Source organism: Symphalangus syndactylus, chromosome 24 (genome assembly GCF_028878055.3).
Source record: "Symphalangus syndactylus isolate Jambi chromosome 24, NHGRI_mSymSyn1-v2.1_pri, whole genome shotgun sequence".
NCBI lineage: Eukaryota > Metazoa > Chordata > Mammalia > Primates > Hylobatidae > Symphalangus > Symphalangus syndactylus.
The window spans coordinates 59,996,239-60,019,068 of NC_072446.2; the positions used below are offsets into that span (position 1 = coordinate 59,996,239).

A 22,830-nucleotide genomic window follows, 5' to 3' on the forward strand; every position below is an offset into this window, starting at 1 on the left:
GGAGCCAGGATACACATGTGAGTGTTCAACCAAGCCACTGTGACCCTGGGGCAAAGTTGTAAGAGAAAAGACAGAAATTACAAGGATAATGCCTGAAAGACGCGTCAACACGGGTCCCTCCACCAAATTAAAGGAAACTTTTTTTTTCTTTTTCTGCAGATAAACAGAACAAAATGCAGCTGGAGAAATTAGAGTAAAGGATTCCCCGTCCTTCAATGGGACTTGCCTTCCCCCCACCCCCACCCTCCTCCACAGCGTGCGCTGCTATCTTCCTGAGCTCCCCCAGAGCCAGGAGAGGCCTTGCGATGCTGAGGATTGTCATTTAGTTCCATTTCTTTGTTCCTTCGCTTCATCTTGTGCCCCTGCTGAAGACAAAGAAAAGCCATTTGTTAGATTAAAGATAAGACGTCTTCACAGGCTTAGCAAGGAATACCTTTTTAATACAGCCATTTAAATGTCTCTGGCTCCTCACATAGGCCAAGGAATACCTTATTTGACTATCAAAGAGCTTTGGATATCTGAGCTGTAATTGCTGGCACATGGTATCTTTAAAGAGCATATAAATCACTGCTAATAAATGTATGCCACATTAACAACGAGCTTTGGCTGATGGGGACAATTAACTCAATTCTTCAAAGTATTCTTTGAAAACTGTAACCCTGAGTTGATGTGGCTTCCCTTTTCAGGCCCATGCACACACTCTAGTTTCCAGGGATCAGCATATAAATAATAACAATTTTCATAATGCTGCTTTGCAAAAGTCATTGATGGTTATGCCACCACTTCAGACTGTACTTATTAAATTATCTGCCTTACTCACTACCCATGAGAGAACACTAAGAAGACACTGTGCCTTGGGAAAGCCTATACTCTTTATTTTTTTTTTAGATTTTTAAAATTGAGGTATAATCCGCCTACAGGAAAACACACAGATCTTAGGCATACATTTCAATCTGTTTTGAAAAATGCATACATTAAACCCACACCACCATCAAGATACACATTATCTCATCACCCCAGAAAGCTTCCTTCCCTATTACCCCACTCCTGCCGGAATGAACAAATGATCTGATTTCTATCTATCTCCATAAATTAATTTTTTTCTGCCCTAGGACTTCCTGCAAATGGAATCATACAAGCATCTCATTGTGTCTGTCTCTTTCACTCGGTGTAATGCTTCTGAGATTCGTTCATGTTGCTGCTTTGTTAACAGTAATCTGTTCCTCTTCGTTGCTAACTAGAATTCCCATGTATGTATATTTCACTTTTTTTTTTTTTAATTGTACTTTAGGTTTTAGGGTACATGTGCACAATGTGCAGGTTTGTTTCATATGTATCCATGTGCCATGTTGATTTCCTGCACCCACTAACTCATCATTTAGCATTAGGTATATCTCCAGATGCTGTCCCTCCCCCCTCCCCCAACCCCACAACAGTCCCCGGAGTGTGATGTTCCCCTTCCTGTGTCCATGAGTTCTCATTGTTCAATTCCCATCTATGAGTGAGAACATGCGGTGTTTGGTTTTTTGTCCTTGCGATAGTTTACTGAGAATGATGTTTTCCAGTTTCATCCATGTCCCTACAAAGGACATGAACTCATCATTTTTTATGGCTGCATAGTATTCCATGGTGTATATGTGCCACATTTTCTTAATCCAGTCTATCGTTGTTGGACATTTGGGTTGGTTCCAACTCTTTGCTATTGTGAATAGTGCCGCAATAAACATACGTGTGCATGTGTCTTTATAGCAGCATGATTTATAGTCCTTTGGGTATATACCCAGTAATGGGATGGCTGGGTCAAACGGTATTTCTAGTTCGAGATCCCTGAGGAATCGCTACACTGACTTCCACAATGGTTGAACTAGTTGACAGTCCCACCAACAGTGTAAAAGTGTTCCTATTTCTCCACATCCTCTCCAGCACCTGTTGTTTCCTGATTTTTTAATGATGGCCATTCTAACTGGTGTAAGATGGTATCTCACTGTGGTTTTGATTTGCATTTCTCTGATGGCCAGTGATGATGAGCATTTCTTCATGTGTTTTTTGGCTGCATAAATGTCTTCTTTTGAGAAGTGTCTGTTCATGTCCTTTGCCCACTTTTTGATGGGGTTGTTTGTTTTTTTCTTGTAAATTTGTTCGATTTATTTGTAGATTCTGGATATTAGCCCTTTGTCAGATGAGTAGGTTGCATTCTGCCTGTTGCCTGTTCTCCCATTCTGCAGGTTGCCTGTTCACTCTGATGGTAGTTTCTTTTGCTGTGCAGAAGCTCTTTAGTTTAATTAGATCCCATTTGTCAATTTTGGCTTTTGTTGCCACTGCTTTTGGTGTTTTAGACATGAAGTCCTTGCCCACGCCTATGTCCTGAATGGTATTGCCTAGGTTTTCTTGTAGGATTTTAGTGGTTTTAGGTCTAACATGTAAGTCTTTAATCCATCTTGAATTAATTTTTGTATAAGGTGTAAGGAAGGGATCCAGTTTCAGCTTTCTACATATGGCTAGCCAGTTTTCCCAGCACCATTTATTAAATAGGGAATCCTTTCCCCATTTCTTGTTTTTGTCAGGTTTGTCAAAGTTCATTTTCTTGCTGCTAGACATTTGTGTCAAGTTTGGGGCTTTTGTGAGCACATCTGCTATGCGTATTCTTGTACAAGGGTTTTGTGAGTATAGGTTTTCATTTCTCTCAAATACTCAGGAATAGAATTGTTGGGCCATAGGATGGATACATACTTATTTTTACAAGAAATTAACAATTTTTTAAAAGTGGCTGAACCATTATATATGTTCCCTAGCCATGTATGAGTTCTAGCTCCTCCATATCCTCTGCAACATTTGGTGGTGTTAACTTTATAATTCAATACTAGTGGGGTCGTGGCGGGATTTCCTTGTGGTTCTGTATTTTATATCTGCGGTCCCTGGTTTTCAGTAATCTCAGTCCAAATTATGTTAAACGTGGAGAGGCTTGGTGGGTATCAATCAAATACACAACCCTACACTGCCTAATCTCCTTGTAGAACTCTTATTGAAGTTAACATGTCTTGGTTATTCTCTGCTTCTCCTTCATGTCTCTTCATGTGTCTTTTATATTACTACATTTTAATTTGTTTTTTTCTATTGTTGTTAATTATTTAGTGTTGCTCTTTTCTTATTGTTTTATGTCTGCTTTTATTTGTTTTGTCATTCAAATGTAGTTATTTTATAAAATCTTCAAAATTTCCTACTCTCTTACGTTCTCATAGTGCTAATTGTCTGGTAATTTTACCTACTGACTCTCACTCAAAATGGATCATTTCCTTGTGTGTTCTGTGTCTTAAAACTATGAATTCAACTTCAGAATTTGTTTTTCTTTTGTAGAAATTCCATGGGGTAGTTTCATATTTCCATTTGCCACATGCACCAGGGATGACACTGGTCTGTAATCAATTATTAAATTCATTTTTCAATTTGTTTATTACTGCATGACTTTGGATCACATAAAATTGTGTTTCAAACTCACAGTGTATTTGTGGTTTCTGTCTATCTTGGGAGCCTTTTTCTTTCCCCATGCAGTACCTGGTGCAGATCCAAGTCTTTCTGTTACTTTCTTGAGTTAGAAGTCCCAGATTTATTTATGCAGAGGTATCAGTTCCAACTCCTTACCTTGCGTGGTTCAAGGTCCAAGGTGGGCATTAAAATGCAAGACTGTGGCCATAAGGCCTGTCTCTGTATCAACAATCTGAAGCCCCAAATTTAGTGGCTTATAACATGAGTGATTCATTATTTCTCATGATTTTACCATCTGGCCTGGACTCAGCAGGACAGTTCGTCTGCTTGAGGTGGTACCTGCTGGGGCCAGAACATCTGAAAGGGACTCTCATTTTCTAGGACTTTTCTCTACGTGACCTCCTTCATTCTATAGGATAACCTGGGCTTCTTCCAAGGTGTCTGGATTCTAGGCAGCAAGCATTATGAGAGTGCAAAAATGGAAGTTACAAGCCTCTTAAAGCTCAACCTAGAAGCCACACTCAGTCTTCCATGTTTCTCCAGAACCAAAGGTTCAGATTCCATAACCATCGTTACTGCCCTCAAATACTTGTTGGAAAACATTTACATTTGGAAAGTGTTCCATTGATGCATTTAACCCTCCCCCTGTTGTATCCTTATGCTATCCCTGATTTTTTACAATTACAAATTATACAACACCAAACATTCTTGTATTATGTCTTTGAGCTCTCTAATTCTATTTCACTGTATTTCTTTAATTTCCTTGAAGGTATGATTCATGGAGCAAAGGTTCCTTCTTTCTGTCAAATGACCAGATCATCTTAACAAACCCTTCTGTGTAAATATTGCTGTGGGAGTCAGTGACGTTGCACAAGTCATTCATTCTGCCTCTGTGACAACTGTGTCCAGAAACTTGCTATTGCTTAGGGAGCAGAATTTTGAATTGGAGTATTTAAATTTCCATTTATTAGCCAGGTGACCCTGTGCATGTCCTTCTCCTTCCTGGAATTTAGTTTCCTTAAACTAATTTTGGACTTTAAGTTTTGATACCTGGCCTTTAATCCCAGCACTTTAGGGGGCTGAGGCAGGTAGATCACTTGAGATCAGGAATTCAAGACCAGCCTGGCCAACATGGTGAAACCATATCTCTATTAAAAATACAAAAAATTTAGCCAGTCGTGGTGGTATGCAACTGTAATCCCAGCTACTCAGGAGGCTGAGGCATGAGAATCTCTTGAACCAGGGAGGTAAATGTTGCAGTGAGCCAAGATCGTGCCACTACACTGTAGCATGGGTGAAGAGTGAGACTCTGTCTCAAAAAAAAAAAAAAAAAAAAAGTTTTGACACCTGATTAATTTGGGTTAACATATAAATTCATTTTTATTTTCAAGAAAAATATCATTTTGATATTAACCAAGAAAAACAGATTAATCCTGGCACTTTATCTGGACACTGGTCACACAGGAAAGAAATAATGCCTGTAAGAAAAAAATCTAGACAAGAAATCTATAGTTTATTAGCAGCAAAAGGGTAAAAGGAAAAACACTGGGGAGCTTGCATTTAAATTGTTCAGGTTTAGTCTCACTTCATTACTTTTTAATGGAAACTCCTCAACCGTATCATTTCTGCAGCTTAGCAGGATATTTTAAATATATAAAGAAAGTAAAAAAAAAAAAGGAGAAATGTTTATAAGAACATGTTTGTATGAGCTTATACTTTTTAGCAGTCTTTTGCTGTACATGCATTACACAGATACCATTACATTTAGTTTTATAGGATGTTCAAGATCATACAGGAATAAGACATGTATTCTTTCACATGTTCCCAAATTTTATTCTTCCATGATGCTGGAGCGCAAGAGTGGTACAGCCAAGCCTCTTGGGAAAGTGTAGAGAACCATCAAGGACATGCAGTGAGTGTTGGGAAAGTGTAGAGAACCATCAAGGACATGCAGTGAGTGCAAGCAGGTACAGGGGCAAGGGTGTCAACACATCATTTGTGCTTTATGATGACCCATGATTCATTTATTCCATAGGTTTTTTCTTTTTTTTTTAACAACTAAATATTTTAAACCAGAAGTTGGAACAGTTATAAGAGCAAGTATAATTTCCCTCTAATTCTTCTCATCAGCCCTCAGGGTATGGAAGAGGATTATAGACCACTCAGGTAGCAGTGTAAAGGAGGTTCAGCATGACTAGCTCCATTTTGCTCCCCACCGCCCTCGTGCAGTGATATCTTTTTTTTTTTTTTTTTGCTCATTTAATTGAATTGTTTTCTTATTAACTTTTGAGATTTTACATGTCATTTACAGATATCCTCTTCTAGTATGTCTTTTTTTTTGCTTTACTTATTCTTTTTTTTTTTAATTTTATTATCTTTTAGGTTGATTGCTTTTGCTCATCTCTTCATGTAGGGTGAGCTAACTATGGCAAGAATTTAGTTTATAGTTTAACTTTAAAGCAAAGATGACAATAGTTCCTTCCCAAAACTAACCACCAAAGACATAAAGACAGTATGCGCACAAGTAACGACATTATGTTAAAGATTTATAGGAGCAATGTGACCTGACCAAGGGCAAAGAAGTTTCACAACTCCCCCTTGTACCCTTGCTGCAGTCCAGATGTCTGTCACCTCTTGATCTCAACCACCTCCCTCTTCCTTTTCCTCAAAGAGAAAAGGAGACTAAAATTCTATAATTTTAAGGTGATTCTTTAGGACAGTAATTTGCCATCTTCTTGGTTTGCTGGCTGTTGGAATAAAGTCATTTTCCTTGCCTCAACATGTTGTCTCTTGATGTATTGGCTGCCATGAAGCAAGCAGTACTGGCTTTGGACTCAGTTACACTCATCATTCGAAATATATTTTAGTCTCTACTGAGAGATTTAGAATGTTGGTCGGGAAAAACTCCTAAACACGGTCTGGACCAGGCTTTTTATTTTCCTGGGAGTTCCCTGAAGCTCATTCAACGTAACAAACCCAGGCTTTTTATTTTCCTGGGAGTTCCCTGAAGCTCATTCAACGTAACAAACCTTTGTGCAGACGGACGGGTCCACAGGTAGTGGTGTGAAAAAAACAGGACCTAAGGCAGGCTTGTTTCTGTCCAAACACACTCATATTCCTTTATACAAACTCCAGGGCAAAGATTGAGTGTTATGCTTAAAGACAGATATACCAAGGAACTCAGCAGGTAGCTTCTAGAAAAGCAATGCTTCAGAATCAGCTTGGAGTTTTTGAAATAATTTGACCACTCCAGGAGGCCAGGGGGTGAGATGGATGGAGACATTTTTCACTTGTCAAAGCACAGAAAACGAGGGTATACATGATTTGAATGTGCTGTAGCTCATCTTTTCCTCTTCAAGATGGCAAGCTTCTAGGGGTGATCCTTTCCCCTTACACTGTGTTATTTGGTTTAAAGATTTTCAAGGTTTATCCCAAGCCATGCTGTGAGAACTTGGCAAAACCAAGGGAAATCCAGTATGTCATTTGCAAATAGTTCTTATGGCTGGTTGATCATTGAAAATCTCACCACAAGGGGCATCTTACCTATTAGTTGATCTTCTTGTTGAGTCTCTGTTGGGTCATTTACCTTGTCAACCTGACTATTCATTTCAACTGTCACCAGAAAAAAAAAAAAAAGTTAAATATTCATTAAACCTAAATCTCTGAGACACATTAAAATGGCCCGTGATTTGATACTTTCCTGATTTCCTATTTGATGCCTCTTTTCCATTTGTTTTCATTCATTCAAGATTTGGGGACTATTCTTGTAGATTTTTACTGGTGGGGGTAGAGGATATACCTCAGACGCCCCCTTCAAAGCTTCTGTTGAAATGTAATCCCTAATGTTGGAGGTGGGGCCTGGTGAGAGGTGATTGGATTGCAGGGATGTGTCATCATGAATGGTTTAGTGCCATCTTCTTGGTGATGAGTGAGCTCACATGAGATCTGGTTGTTTAAAGGTGTGTGACATGCCACCTCTCTCTTGCTTCTAGTCTGGCCATGTGAGTTGCAGACTCCCCCTTCCTCTCCCGCCATGATTGTAAGCTTCCTGAGGTCCTCATCAGAAGCAGATGCTGGCATCCTGCTTCCTGTAAAGCCCGCAGAACCATGAGACAATTAAACCTCCTTTCTTTTTAAACTATCCAGTCTTGGGTATTCCTTTATAGCAACACAAAAACGGCCTAATCCAGTGGGGGAGGGCAGGATTACCTCTTCCCTCAACTGCAACTGAGTTGTCAGTTCAGACCAGATTTTTGGGTTGACAGTTTGGATGTACATATTATGATTCTTGGAAAAATGCAAAGGCTTTAATAGATATCTAAGAAAAGAGAGAAGGCAAAGCAAAGCACATCACTGACATGCAGAGAGGTAAGCAGCTCGCTCCAAAATGTCAATATCAGGCCTGTTTGGTTTGCCATACTTTCAATTTCGAATTCAAAACAGACCTTGTAGACTTGCCGATGGCTGCTGTAGTGGCAGTGAGCGGCCATGAAATAAAAAAAGCCGACCATCTAACCAGATCCTGTAGTCGTGATAAAACATGTGCTTTTACCTGACTCAGTGTATTCTATGTGAGAATTTGCATAAAAATAGAGTACATGATTACTGCCATTCTCCAGAAGCAGCCAGAGCAGGCATAGCATTCACTCTAAAAATTTCCAAGGGTCCGTAGGCTTAATTAGATTCATATTTTTTCAAGCATCAAAGTCCACATTATAAGCTGAGAGACTGAATATACAAACAGACAATGGCCAGGTCATATATAATGATAGTATTCTGACGTAAAACCTCTGCAGAAGCTAGCCTCGGCAACCAAAACACAGTCTCTGCAGCAATTGACTCAGAATGGTCAGGACTTGGTCAGTGACTGTCAGCGTCCCTATTTTTTACCCCTGCTTCCAACTTGGGACCAACCAGGGAAAGCCCAATGTATTCCCTAATACAATCACTTAAGGTGCCCCACTTCTAGTTAGCCACGTTCAGCTTCTCTATGCCAGCAACCTCCAACCAGAGGATGCTTGAAGTATTCCCTTTTCTTAACCTATAAAGGGGGATTTCCTATCCTCTGCCCGTCTTTGAGCCTGCCAAACACAAGTGATAACGGCCACCCTTGCTATAGTTACCTTTGAATAAGTAACCACTGTTTATTCTCATTTGGGCAGTTTTCATTTATTTGCACAAAACCAACAGCCTGTATCTCCTTTTTCACATACATGAAATTAGTGTAAAGTAGTGGCAGATGCTGATTTTCACACTTCAAAGAGGCTTGACAGAGAGAATGACGTCGCATGGCATCCACCAAACTCTTTCCCAATAAGGAAGGTTTTAAAAGCAGGTCTCAGTGTTCTCACCTGCAAACTGCCCTGAGTTTCTAATGATGTGTGAACTCATTTTATACCCCATAAGTAAACTGGCCCCAGATGCAGCAACCCTATGTAAGTATAAGCATTCATCCACCGTCCATCCTGCTCTGCAAAGTTATTGTGAGTTCACTCTTCTCAGTGTGGGAATGTGCAGGATAAAATACAGAGAGTATTCCTTTTCTGTTTCTTCTTCCAACCAAGGGATACTAGTTCTAAAACCCACTAATAAATGGTACTATAAAAAGCATTCCATCACCAAATAAGTTTGGAAAAAGCAACTTCAAATCATGTTAAACAAGTCTCTTTACCTCTGAGACTTCTGAGAGCCTACAGTCCTCTACTTTGTATGGTGAATCTCCAAGTGAGGACTAAAACTCAGTATTTCACATTTACTTCTCTTTTATTCATGGGCCTGATATTCCTCAAAACATGATTTATAAATAACTAATTAAGAACCATGTCTGTAGCATCACAACCAAGCTGAAGCAGGTTTAGTTCAACTGCTCATAACTAACGTGCAGTGGCTCTTAATGGATGGGTCTGGGGCTTAAAAACATTGTTCTCATGGGCAATGCTTGCCCACGAGTAAAAAGCCAATTTGGGCAATATAAGCCGACGGGCTTATAATTAAGGGAGGCAATTCAGATGATGATAAGCCAGTGGGAACAGGGAATACCTGGTATAGGAAATTCTATTTAAAACTGCAAATAACATCCACCATTGGCTAAATTTTTTCCAAGGTCATTATCAACTCAAAGTAATTTTTTTTTTCCTTTGGCTAAAATAACCCAAATGGCAAGATACTTAAATGACTGACCACCTAACCAATTCTGGTTCTCCTAAACTCTATGGGCCAGTGGAATCAAATACTTATTACATCAGGTAGGCTCAAATAGTTGTTTCTCTAATGTAAGCAATGGTATTTCAAAGGGTCCTTAGCATCGTTGTGCAGGGGAAAAGGGATATTAACATCCCTGAGGCTCAGACTCTTTAGATGCCTACAAAATTAGATGTAAGTTTTTAAAGGTCGTTTGAAAATTTATTTTTAAGGTGCTTTTAAAGACTCACTATGTTTTTAACCAAGGCAATGGATGTGATACAGTCGAGTGAAGTGATGAAGGTACAAGAACAATCTTAGCCCACACCCAAGGTAGGGCTCTCCCGAATGCTGAGTGGAGCTGGGTAACAGGAGGCTAAGTAGGCTAAGTACCTTTTGCAGAAGTAAGTAATGCTTCCATAAAGTTCACTAGGTAGACTTCAGTTCAGTTTAGTCTTGAAAGTATCTATTGAGTCCTCAGTATTATAAGATAGGATTAAACTAGGATATATGCTGTTTTAAAACAGCTAGAAACAGGGTTTTTTTTTTTTTTTTAATAAGAGGTTGCCATTTTTATTAGTTTGTAGTACAAAATGGTTTTTGAAATTTACTGTGTTCTAACCAAATATGTTGCTTTATGGAGCAGATAGCTCCCTTAATCCTAGATTACACACAGAAAATATGCCAGACTTGTAGTTTGCATGGGGTCCAATAGCCCGGAACTTACCATCAGGACCTGGAGTATGTTCTAGGTCACCGGAGCCTTCACTTTTCCCAGGCACCCTAGGTGTGTCCTCGCCTGGAGCTGAAAGAGAAAAAGACCACAGTCCCTGATTAATAGAGAGTTATAACAGCCTGAGGGCCAATCATTTCTGTCACCCTCCATTGCCCTTTTAAATTCAAAAATACTCCTGGGATTCAACTTCTCTTGCAGAAAAAGTTAAAAGAGGAAACAGAGGGTTGAGTTGCTTGAATACTTTTGTATGGCCTTCTAAGTTCTCTTTAATTTGTGAGATGATCACATATATACATATATAGTTTCTCAAATTAGAAATCTGGTAGCATCACAGCAAGAAAAGTTGATTTCCTCAGAACAACCTACAGTTTAAATTTAGGGAAGTGTGTCTGTATGCACGGGTGGGTGTGAGAGAGAGTTTATGTAGTTTAACCTTAGAAGAGGAAAAAGAGAAAATGAATTTTGCCTTAGGCATGCCTGAAAGCTGAAAGATTCATTCTCCTGGTAGTGAGAGTTGTTGTTGTTGTTGTTGTTGTTTGTTTTTTAAACAGAAACGAATGGTTTAGTTGTTTCCTTAGGAGACCTCTGATGCTGCCATTTTGGATTGCTGAGAATTTAGTCATCAGTAGATTTCCTTTGTGACTGGCTTCTATTTGCACAGCTTCACAAGGTGCTTGAATAAGATGCTTCAATGTAGTAAAGGAATTGTGTTTCATACTGTAAAAACATTTCCAGGTATTCAAAAGGACAGTCATTTCTTGCTTCTTAGTTAAATCTCTCTTAAGTTTTTATAATTTGAAGAGCAAGGACATTTGTAAATACAAATACATATATAAAGTGCTAGAAAACCCATAATTTTAAAGCTTTTATGATTCCTGTACATTTTTAAAGAGAGGATTAAATTTATTTTCATTACCTGATTACTTACTGTGCCCAGAGGATGTTAAACTTCATGTGCCTATTGATGAGAAAAAAGCAAGGACAGGAAAGATCCAGTTTATGATGTCTACAAAGAAAGAGATCTTCAGAGGTAGAATTTGTACTCTTGGTAATGGTGTATTGAGGTTGACAATTAAGAAATATGATCAAAGGTGACAGGGCTCTGAGCTTAGGTAGATGAATGGCAAAGAGGTCATTAATTGATGACATATAAAACAAGCAGAGTGGGAAAAGAAGAAGAAAGCCATTTTAGATTTAAAGCCTGAAGTGCAGGGGCATATATGTGAGGTATCAAACAAGTTTTGCATCTAGCACTGAGGAGAGAATTATGAATGGAACATGTGGGTATTTGGAGGACACCAAGATAGGGTAACATTGATAGTATGAGAGCAGATGAAAAAACTCAGGAAAAGGCTAACACAAGGGAAAAAAAGGACTCATGGTCTCCTCAACTCTTCAAGGACAAGATGAACGTCACTGTGTCCACAGTGCTTTTCACTAGTTCCTGAGAATGAGGTGGAAAAGGAAAAAAAACTTGGAACTTTCAACTGGACTCGTTAACACTATAAAATACCTTTCTCACACTGCCTATTCGAGGAATGTATCATTTTCCAATTGTTCATCAACGTACTCCTTGAACACACAATTACAGAAGAAACCATTGGTGAACTCCCCTAAGCCTGGGAGCAGGAAAACTTTGCTAATTACGCCTTAGAACACAGAAGTAATAGGGAGCAAGAACAAAATATTTGACTTTATAAACATAATAAACTTTTTAATGGAAAAAATACCAAAAGAAATGTTTAAAAAGCTACAAATTGAGGGAAAATATTTGCACTTTTTATCATAGATAAAGTGTTACTAAAATCTTTAATATATAAGGCGTTCTAAAAATGGAGATGAAGAAGACCACCAACTTAATAGGAAAATGGACAAGAGATTTAACAGACAGTTAGTAAAAGAAGATATAAAACTGGCCTGCAAAACACATGAAAAGGTAATTTACTTTCTAACAACAAAAGGAATGCAAATTAAAATTATAATGAGAAAGGGATTCTGCCTAAGGTGGACTGTAATAATTCAGACTAACCCTCTACCAAGAACAGCTAGAAACACCGAATACATTATTTAAAAATAACATTGTAAGGCCCCAGAGTGCTATGAATGCAGGACAAAACCGAGGAAATGCAAAATGATGAAGCTGACATTGCACATGTGTCAAGAAGTTGAATAGAGCCTGCAGGTGTTTTGTGAGGCTAGGGGCAGGGAGCAAAACTTGAAGGTTGGGTTCTACCAAGGAGAGGTACCCTGCCAACTACCTCAGGTTGTTGGTGGGGTCCCCTGAAGGGTTATATCCTGGGGGCAAGGATGAACTTGAAATAGACCAGCTCTTTAAAAAAAAACCTGAAGTCTATCTTTTAATTAATACAATTCCTGATTGAATTATAGTGCTCTGCTGTCAGAAGCAAAAGTAAATCTTCTCTGGAGGAAGATTAAAAGCCTCAAGTTATCTCTACAGTTTTTCAAACACAGTGTCCAGAATTCAATACGAAAATTACCTGGCATTTCAGAGGAAAAAGAACAAGTCACTGAAAACCAAGAGAATAAAAGAGATGACATATGGATACACATCAGAGATCTAGGTTATTGCAGATGCAGCTTAAATAACGATTAATATATTTTGGACATTGGATGCCAAGTTGAATAATTTTTACGGCAAAGTAGTTTATCAGAGAGCTGGATACTTTTTCAAAAGTCAGATGAAAATTCTAGAAGTGAAAAAAAAAAAAACCACAAAAACAAGTTAAGAATTAAATAGGTGATTTTGACAGCAGGTAGACCCAGTTGAAAAGGAGATTAGTAAGCCAAAAGTTAGATCGGAAAAAGATATAAAGCCTAAACTGCAGATGGAAACCCCAGATAAGATTGAAGGAACCATATGAGATAGGATTTATCGTATGTAAAATGGAACAAAAGGAATATTTTAAGAGATAATGTCTGATAATTTGCCAACATTAATGAAAGATATCAGATATTGTCTCAAACCACTGTTTCAAGACTGTTACGACTCCGAAGCAAAATTAATGAAAATACTATCACTCAGTCTAATCATTGTGAAACTGCTGAAAACCAACATTAAAGAAAAAAAGTTATCTAGTGAATAAAGATCCATTAACTTCAAAGTAACAACAATAAGACTTATAGATAAATTCATAACAAAAATAATGGAAGCCAGAGATGATGCAATGACATCTTTGAAGTGTTAAAAAAAGACTTTCAAATTTGAATTTGAAATAAAATATTTTTCAGAGAATACGACTGACAGAATTTGGTGTCCACAGACCTGTACTGAAGAAATAGTTTCCACTACCCTCAAAAAGAAATAAATGTGAAAGGTAATGTGGACAAAGACCTTCACATCATTATGCAAAATTTCTTACACAGGACAAAGCACCAACCATTAAAATAAGTTTATCAAAACATGCTAAGGGAGAGGAAAATAAGCCAAAGACTCCTGTACCGAATATATAAGAAATAAACATACAAAATAACCTTGAAAAGACAGGGAACCCAACAGAAAGTGGACAAGACACAAACAGACGTGTCACAAAAGAGGATATTGTGGCTGGTCGCTTAATTTTTTCAATAACCTTTACCAAATCTCATAGCACTTAAAAGCCTTGGCTTTTTCACTAGTAAAATGATTATAAAATATTCTGACTCATCTTAACTCTCTGGGACATCATCAGATCTATTTAAAATATAATATTATTTATATGAAATGATTACTGTGGAAAAATTAATTGAGAAGCTCTATCTAAGCATTACTTTCTTGACTATTTTCTTAGGGTCCTTGTTTCTGATGGGATCTAGAGGTACCTGTAGCTGATTGTTTCAGGAAATATCTTTCTAAGTTGTTACTCTCAATGGTAATAACCCTGGTTACATTACTATGGAGAAACCCCTCTGGTATCACAGAGAATTTTCTATCTAATAGGCAGAATTCTAGTCTATTAAACAATGCTTAGTGAAATAAGAGAGGGTACAAAACACTTTCAAAAGTTAGGTGAGAGAAAGGAAAAAGTTGAAGAAAGCAAAATGCAAATAGCAAATCAGAAAACAGTAAACATTTAAATTTCTAGCCCTATGCTTGTCCTTCTAACCTCATTTCACAATGGAATGTGTGAGAAATCTCAGGTTGTGCCACAGGCATAGATTAGTATGAGATTCAATGGCAGATTTGAAATCCATGAAACAGGGAGAAAAAAAACAGAAATCAAGGTTGCAACTCTGTATACCGCTATATTCCTGGAGCAGAGGGAAGTATAGTCTGTTAGATCTGCTTTCCAAGACTCCAATATCATGTTTGGTAGAGATTGTTTATTAATTTAATATCATGAGTGCACATGAGGTTTTCCAATATGTGTGGACATGTATGTGTGGACATGTACTGTGAATATGATACATATGTGTGCAATGGTATGTTTATGTGAATTTGCATGTGCATGCGTGCATGTGTGTGTGTGTTTGTTTGGAAAGTGGGAGAGGAATGGCAGATATTTCTTACTGTGTCATGCATGTGGAACTGGTACTATCCTAATAGCTTCTACATTGCTGGACAGTGCAACTGGATGCCCTACAGAAATGAATCCATTTCACATAGACAACATAATCTGATAAAAACAAAAATGGCCTCTGTGGCCTATTTATTACAGTTTGCCTGTCCCTCCTTCCATTTTGATTGCTGCTGGTTGAAACACAAACAAGAGGTACATTCCAGAGCTCCTAGCAGGGGATAAAAGATGCAGAAATAGAAAAAGTCTGGGACATTCAGTACTATTTTCATTTTCTATCAACAACTGCAACTGTACTCCTCAAACCCTTGATTATAGCAATTTTTTCTAGGTTAGTGGAGTTACATAAAAAGTCATAAATGAGGCCGATGTCATCATAGAAGAAAAGATACTGAGATGCACACAGCATGTAGTTAATAAGACTTTTAAATATATAAACGTGAGAGATGTTGGGGGGGGTCCTCCAAGCTTTTCTTTTGAGATGTGTATTGACAGTAAACTTCGCACAACAAATAGAATTACAAGTAATTATTTGGCAGAATCTGTAGTTGCATAGGTGACATGATAGGTACAGAGAGCGGGGCCTGTCTGGATTCAATTGCATTGAATTAAAGTGGTATCAACCAAAAGCAAACCTTCTTGAACCACCTTGACAACTTTTGCCATACCTATGTTCCAACTTCACTATTAATGTAATTGGATTAGATAATGCGTTCAGAAATGTTTCCTTCCTACCTGCCACCCTCATGGGAATCTACTTCACTCTCTCTTGACGCTGGGCTTAATTATGAAATTTGCTTTGGCCAATGGGATGTTAGCAGAAGTGTGTCAAGGAGAGACTTGAAATTTGACAGTTGGGGCTGTCCTTCTCCTACCTTTTACCCCAAGGATAACATGCTTTAGGGGCAGCTCATCAGAGGAGGATGAGACCAGGACTCAGCTCACAGCTGGACATACTTCCTGGCCCAGACTAGTTGCAGTTGCTCCTAATATCCATGAGCAAAAGAACAGACAACTGTTCTAAATCCCCTGAGGTTGAAGACGGCTTGATAAGAAGCATTATTGTGGTGATAGCTAACTAACACACATAATAATATACTTCTAATCGATTCAGTTCTAAATTTTTCTTAATTTTGTCCCATAGAAATTATAGCTATGAAATCTTGAGCTTCATTTGTGGCTAATTTTTTAACGTGCCATAATGTGTTAATCTCTACATCACCTAAAATCATCTATCAAACTACAAATGGTGCATGTACAAAACTTTGAGAAACACTGAATTAATTAAAGGAGAAGTCCCTTAACAGGCTAAACTCTGCTCACTTGTTTTCCTCTGGGTAGATACCCAGTAGTGGGATTGCTGGATTAACTGGGAGTTCTACATTTGAAAAAGATACTTGCACATGCGTGTTTATAGCAGCACAATTCACAATTGCAAAATCGTGGAACCAACCCAAAGGCTCATCAGTCAATGAGTGGATAAAGAAACTCTGGTATATATATAATATGTAATATTTTATATATATAGATAATATTTTATCTATATATATGATAGAATACTACTCAGCCATTAAAAGGAGTAAATTAACAGCATTTACAATGACCTGGATGAGATTGGAGACTATGATTCTATGTGAAGTAACTCAGGAATGGAAAATCAAACATTATATGTTCTAACTGATATGTGGGAGCTAAGCTATGAGGACGCAAAGGCATAAGAATGATGCAATGGACTTTGGGAACTTAGGGGGAAGAGTGGGAGATGGCAAGGGATAAAAGACAACATATATGGTGCAGTATATGCTGCTCAGGTGATGGGTGCACCAGGATCTGACAAATCACCACTAAAGTACCAAATACCACCTGTACCCCAATAACTTATGGAAAAATAAAATAATAATAATAAAGTGTTAAAACTGAATATAATACCAAAAACAAACAAAAAATAAAATGTGCTCACTGTGATATGGTTCTACAATGGAAGAAAACTGGTCTTGGAGTTTAGGGCATCTGCACGTACATTTAACTAACTCCCAAGCTCAAATGGAAGAAGGCTATTATTCCAAATACATAGACACGAATTTACGTTCTTTTTAAGCCAATGATTGTTGGAAAAGATGAGCTCAATTAGATTTCATTTTCCCCTAGACTTCCCAGTTCACTATCTAGGTCTAGAATGCATGTGCAACTAAGTGAAAGGAGATCAAAGACCAATTTAACGAGGAATAACACAGTGTCAATATCAACACCAGCTTGAAGAGAAGCTGAGTCCATGGTACACTATGCTGTAATGATGCTTTCCGACAAACTGCTCCTTATAATGAAGTCACCAGCACTATCTAAAATAATCATCATGTGGTTCCAACAGCCATAAACTACATAAATTTAACTTCTAAAAGAGCGTTCCAGTCCTTGATAATGACATGGATTTATTCATTCACATAGCTGTAGTAATGTCCAGGTTTCATATTCAGGTATTTTGTGAAAATCCATAGGGGTGCAAGGGGTAAACGCTTGCTCTTAAAATTCATCCAGTGTGAAAGGAGGCAAAATAAAACAGGTAGCAATTTACCCCACTTCCCCTACAACAAATGCCATTCAACAAACCACAACTCCACCCTCTAGAAATTCCTTCTCTCATTGAGTATGCCTTTGTTTTTTTCTCTCTCTGTGTCTCTCCCTTTCTCTTTTTCCCTCCCTACCCCCTACTGTGATAGTTTCTGAACCTCAAGTCTGCTTACTTCTGGCTATCTTTCTCAGAGGTGTCACTATTAGTGAAAGGGGATGGAGTTTAACTCACTAGACTTAGGCAGAGCCGATTTCAAATCCAAGTCCTGGCATTTCTATTTATGTGATTTGGGGGCAAGTTCTGTTCACTTTCGGAGTCTTGGTTTTGTCACTTGTAGAGAGAGTTAATGATATCTCTCTCATAAAACTGGAGGATTGAAAGACAAAAAGACTATCATAACTGCCTGATTAATATTTATGGCTACTTCTGGGTATCTCTTTATCACTGACCCTTAAGAACACAAACTTAGCTGAATCACCTCTTCATATCATTCAATAATTTACCACATATCTCTCTTCTGGGGTATCATTCATTCATTATTCTATTATACAGCCAGCATATTGTGCTGCATACCTACTATGTATGAAGCTTAATTAAAAGAGTTAAATGAATTAGAGCTCTGATGTAGCTAGATTAAATCTCAGAGGAGAAAGCACTGTTGCTTTTCGGCACTGTATTTTTCTTTTATTCCTTCTCCTTGTCCATAATTAGCTTTCTTGCATTCTACATCTACATGAAGAACAAATAAGTATCAAAAATAAAATGTCACACAGTCTCTCTTTCTGACTTTGAAACAAGATTTATTCTTTTCAATTTACTATAGGTAAATTGGTCCAGTCGTTATTTAAAAATCAGATTCCATATAAAAACTTTATTAACATGTAGCTATTTTACTCTCAGTCTTTAAGTTTTTAGTTGGAAATGGGCTGTTTTAATTAATAAGTGCCAAGAATAATTGTTTTTAGTCACAAGTAATGTTTAAATTCTTTAGTCACAGTCACGCAGAATAAGTCAAAGGCTTTTAACCCGTTGTGCTGCTTTTCAGAAGCATTTTCAGTTTTTACCTCTTAGTAGATACGGTGTCCAGAGTCTTCCCTCCTCTCCTGTCCTTCCTCTTACCTTTTCCTCATTTTCCTTTTGTTTCTTCCTTCCTTCTCTCTTTTTACCTCCCCTTCCCTCCCTCCCTCCCTTCCTGTCCTTCCTTCCTCTCTTCCTTCCTTCCTCCCTGCCTCCCTCCCTCCCTCCTTCTCTCTTTTCCTCCCTCCCTCTCTTTCTTCCCTTCTTCACTCCTCCTTCCTCCACCTTTCTTCCTGTGTCCTAATTTTTACCCTCCTTCCCTCTTTTCATCCAGCCCCCTTTCCTTCTTTTCTTTCTTCCCTCCTTCTTTTCTTCCTTCTTTTTGTCCCTCCTTCCCTCCTTCCTCTACCTTCCTTCCTGCATCCTAGTTCTTTCTCTCCCTCTCTCCTTTCCTGCCTCCCTTCTTTCTCCTTCCCTCCCCTCTTTCTTCCTTTCTTCCTTGAATTTAAGACTTATTATTATGGATACTTTCATGTTTTATGAAGATTTAATTAACCAAAACAAACTACAATTTAATGAGATATTAACGTATAATTTTTTAATGTCAAGTTTCATTTTAGATACAGGGATACATATGCAGATTTGTTACTTGGGAATATTGCATGATGCTGAGGTTTGGAGTATGGATCCTGTCACCCTGGTGGTAAGCATAGCACCTGATTGGTAGTTTCTTCACCCACTCCACTCCCTCCACCCTCCAAGGGTCCACATTGTATATTGTTCCCATATTTATTCCACGTGTGCTCAATGCTTAGCTCCCACTTACAGGTGAAAACATACTATATGCTAACTTTTTAAAATAGCATGCATTTATTTCTAAATAGAAATAAAAATAAAGTTCAATAAACCTAACCCTTAAATAACTGTAGTGACATTAAAAAACAACAGAAAGGACACTTACACATAATTAACACTTTCAAACTGCTCAGAAAAATGCTAATGAAAAATGACCCTGAACAACTCTTTCCATGTTAAAAGGTTCCTATGATCTTCCCAGAAAAAAATAATGCACACAATTCCCATCTCTTTCATTCTCTCTCTTTGCTCTTCTCCCACTCTTGCCCTACTTCATACCCTCTCTCATCTCGGTTTTCATTTACTTAAAATATAGATGATACTTTCTATTCTCTGCAGTCTGGCCTTTTTATGTTCTACATAAATATATGTATTTATAATATATTAACAGGTACTAGCATATGTGCATTGATTAGTATTGCATTTTAATATGTGCATTGATTTTAGTGCCTATTCAATATATGCATTTACTATGTATCAATGAGCATGCCATTGTAATCTGTGTTAATATCTCATTGCATAAATATGGATATATCATAATTTCTTTATCCAGGCCCACATCGGTGGACTTCTGATGTGTTTCTACACTGTTGCTTTTACAAACAGCTTCAGTGAATATTCTTGCACTTATATTTTGGAAAGATTTTGGAAATATTTCCCGAGGATAAATTCCGAGTGAATTTCTAGATCCAGTGTATGTGAACTGTTAATCTTCATAGATGTTACAAAATTTCCTTCCAGAAAGGTCAGATCAATCAGATCAACTAGAGCATGATAATGATAAAGATAATGATTTCTCCGCAATCTCTAGCAGTGAGTATCCTCAAACTTTTCAGGGAAGAAAATAATATGTCCTCATTGTTTTGATTTACATTACATTATGAGTGAAGTCACCCTTTCTACCTCACTTCTTTTCTTCCTCCTCCCTGTCTTTTGTCATCTGTTTTTATATTTTACCAATTTCCTATTTGATTGTTTTTTTTCCCATGATTTTTGTATATTCTAAACTAAGAAAATTAACCCTTCCCTGTCTAATACATTGTGAGTATTTTCTCCTGGATTGTCATCTTTTTATTTTCTTTAAGATACATTAAATAAATTTAACTACGTATTCTTCCAAAAGTTTTAGGTATTTTTAAGTGACATGTCATGTGCCAATATAACCATAAATTCTTTATTAAAAATCGTTAAACTATCAAAGATGTGTTTCAGGACGAGATTTCTGTATTGATTTTTTAAAACATGGTTTGCCCATTAGATCATCAATTAGGCTTCCCTTTGTTTTAAGACATTTTCTGTTCCATACACTGACTTCTAAATTTCAGGGACACCAATCATTCTCACATAGGGCAATTTATGTGTTTTCTCTTCCATATGTATTATTTTTTCTAATTGTTTTAGAGTGGTTGTGCTCTTTTTCACTGTGAAAATCTCAACCTTTTCTCTTTGTCAGTAATTTGGTCTTTGCTGTTCTTAACTGATTTATTTCTCTAAGAGTGGAAAATTTATCTCCTTAGTTCTTACATTTCAGATCAGTTAGTTATGTTATTTTTATCACTGCATCTTCAAGCTTGTTAACATTTTTTCAAAGTTCATCTGTGGTCATTGCAGGGAATTTGGATCTTTCTCTTGGTTTATGTTTTCTTCCACAGTACGTTCTTCACCTGCCCTTTACTGGGTTGCATGCTCACTTGCTCTCTTCCTTCCTTCCCTCTCTTTCTCAGTCAAGGTTTCAGTGTGCTTGCAGGGTGATGTGTATGCCACATGCATGTCAGCAAGCTGCTCCTTTCTATCCTGCTCTGTGGCTCCTTGGTCCTCCAGCAGCTGCCTAGAAGCCTTTCATTTGGAGGTTTTCTCTGGGAGGGGTAAAGCAGCCACATTCATTCATTGTGTTGGATTTCTCAGCAAGTGTATAGCATATCCCATGCCCAGCCCAGGTTCCCCCCAAATTTGTCTGCACAGTTGCCATCTTGGACTTCCATAGTGGGTTTTATCTTTGGGGCTTGGACTTCCCATAGTGGGCACTATCTTTGGGGCTTGGATAATTCCTTCAATTCAACATGAGACTCAGAACTTTCCAGGAGAAAGAGTCAGTCTGGAAGTTCCTCTATTCTCTTTTGCTGTTTTCTTTCTTAGCCTTCCACACTAGCAGGTGATAAACCCTCTGCAGCCTTGTCAGAGAGCGAAGGTGGCTCCTTCTTCAAGGAAGCATCACCTGGGGCCTGCTAGCACCTCCTTCCCTGCTTGTTGCTCACCCCAGACACCTTGCCTTATGTATGTCCTCTTAAATTTTCTATTTTGTGAAATTCCCGGCATTTCGCTAGAGATAATTAGTTCTAGTCATTTGTTATTGGTCTGCCTTTTCTTTCCCATTTTCCTTCGGAGGTATTGACATGGAGGATTACAAAGGTTATTCTTGTTTCTCTGGGAAAAGGTTGAATAAAAGGTGTTCATGGCTGACTTCATGCTCTTGTGGAAATTGCCTTGGCCTTGTCTCTCCTAGTTAGGGAGGTAAATGGTAGCTAGTGTGATCTTATTCAGGATGATTTCTGAGCCTGCAGAGTTAGGAATGGGGTAGGGCAACATCAGGCTCATTCCTTCCGCACATTTGCAGAAAGGTGCCTTCCTTTTGCTGGCTACCCACCCTTTCTTTCGTTTAATTACTGTTTTTGTTGATGATACTTGCTTGCTTGTTTTACTTCTCTTCCTTCATATTGTTAAGTTTGGGGGAGAGTGAGGTTTTAAAATGTGACTTCACACCACCTTCTTTCACCGAAGATCAGGTGTTCAGAGGCTCTTGATTCTTCTGGGTATTCGTTGTGGGTGTCACATGCACCTGGCCTTTGCCAGCAGCTGGTTTCAAGAATATTTTTCAAATGATGGTTCTGATCAGACTTGATATGATGGATTGATTTGTGTCCTCCCAAAATTCAAAGGTTGAAGCCCCAACCCGCAAGTTACTGTATTTATAAATAGGGCCTTTTGGAGACAACTAAGGTTAAATGAGGTCATGAGGGTGGGACCTTAATCTGATAGGACTGTGGCCTTATACAAAGAAGAAGAGAGAAATCTCTCTCTCTGCTCTGCCATGTGAGGACACAGTGAGAAGACGGCTGTCTATGAAACAGGAAGCAAATTTTCACCAGAAACCAAATTAGCAGCACCTCGATCTTGGACTTCCAGCCTCCAGAACTGTGAGAAATACATTTCTGTTGTTTAAGTGCCCCAGCCTATGGTATTTTGTTACGGCAGCCCAGCAGATGGATACATTTGATTTACATTTAGTCCATGCTTCTTTAGGACAAAGGTACAATTGATTGTATGCCATCTGTTACTCACCTGGTCTATTTTTTCCAAATAGCCTCCATCCTAAAGCTGCTACTTGACCACTGAACCTCTCTTCATCACTTGGACAAACATTGTAGACACACACATTTGGCCCCCTCTCCAAAGTCAAATAGTGAATGATTACACTG

The 22,830-nt window shown here is 38.1% G+C and overlaps 1 protein-coding gene across 7 annotated transcripts in view; it reads right to left on the reverse strand.

The window, feature by feature from the left end:
* Positions 1 to 232: 232 nt before the first annotated feature.
* The window catches only part of MACROD2 (mono-ADP ribosylhydrolase 2), a 2,104,525-nt gene continuing 2,081,927 nt past the window's right edge, over positions 233 to 22,830 (reverse strand). For 2 of the 7 annotated variants that reach the window (XM_055265236.2, XM_055265232.2), the window contains 3 exons: positions 10,391 to 10,468; positions 7,027 to 7,095; positions 280 to 365 (listed from right to left, as the gene is read on the reverse strand). In XM_055265236.2, the coding sequence (XP_055121211.2) occupies positions 319 to 365; positions 7,027 to 7,095; positions 10,391 to 10,468 (194 nt within the window). In that variant the 3' untranslated portion in view covers positions 280 to 318. Of the gene's footprint in view, positions 366 to 7,026; positions 7,096 to 10,390; positions 10,469 to 22,830 lie in introns of all 7 variants that reach the window. The other 5 variants (XM_055265238.2, XM_055265235.2, XM_055265233.2 and 2 more) reach the window with 4 other exon arrangements.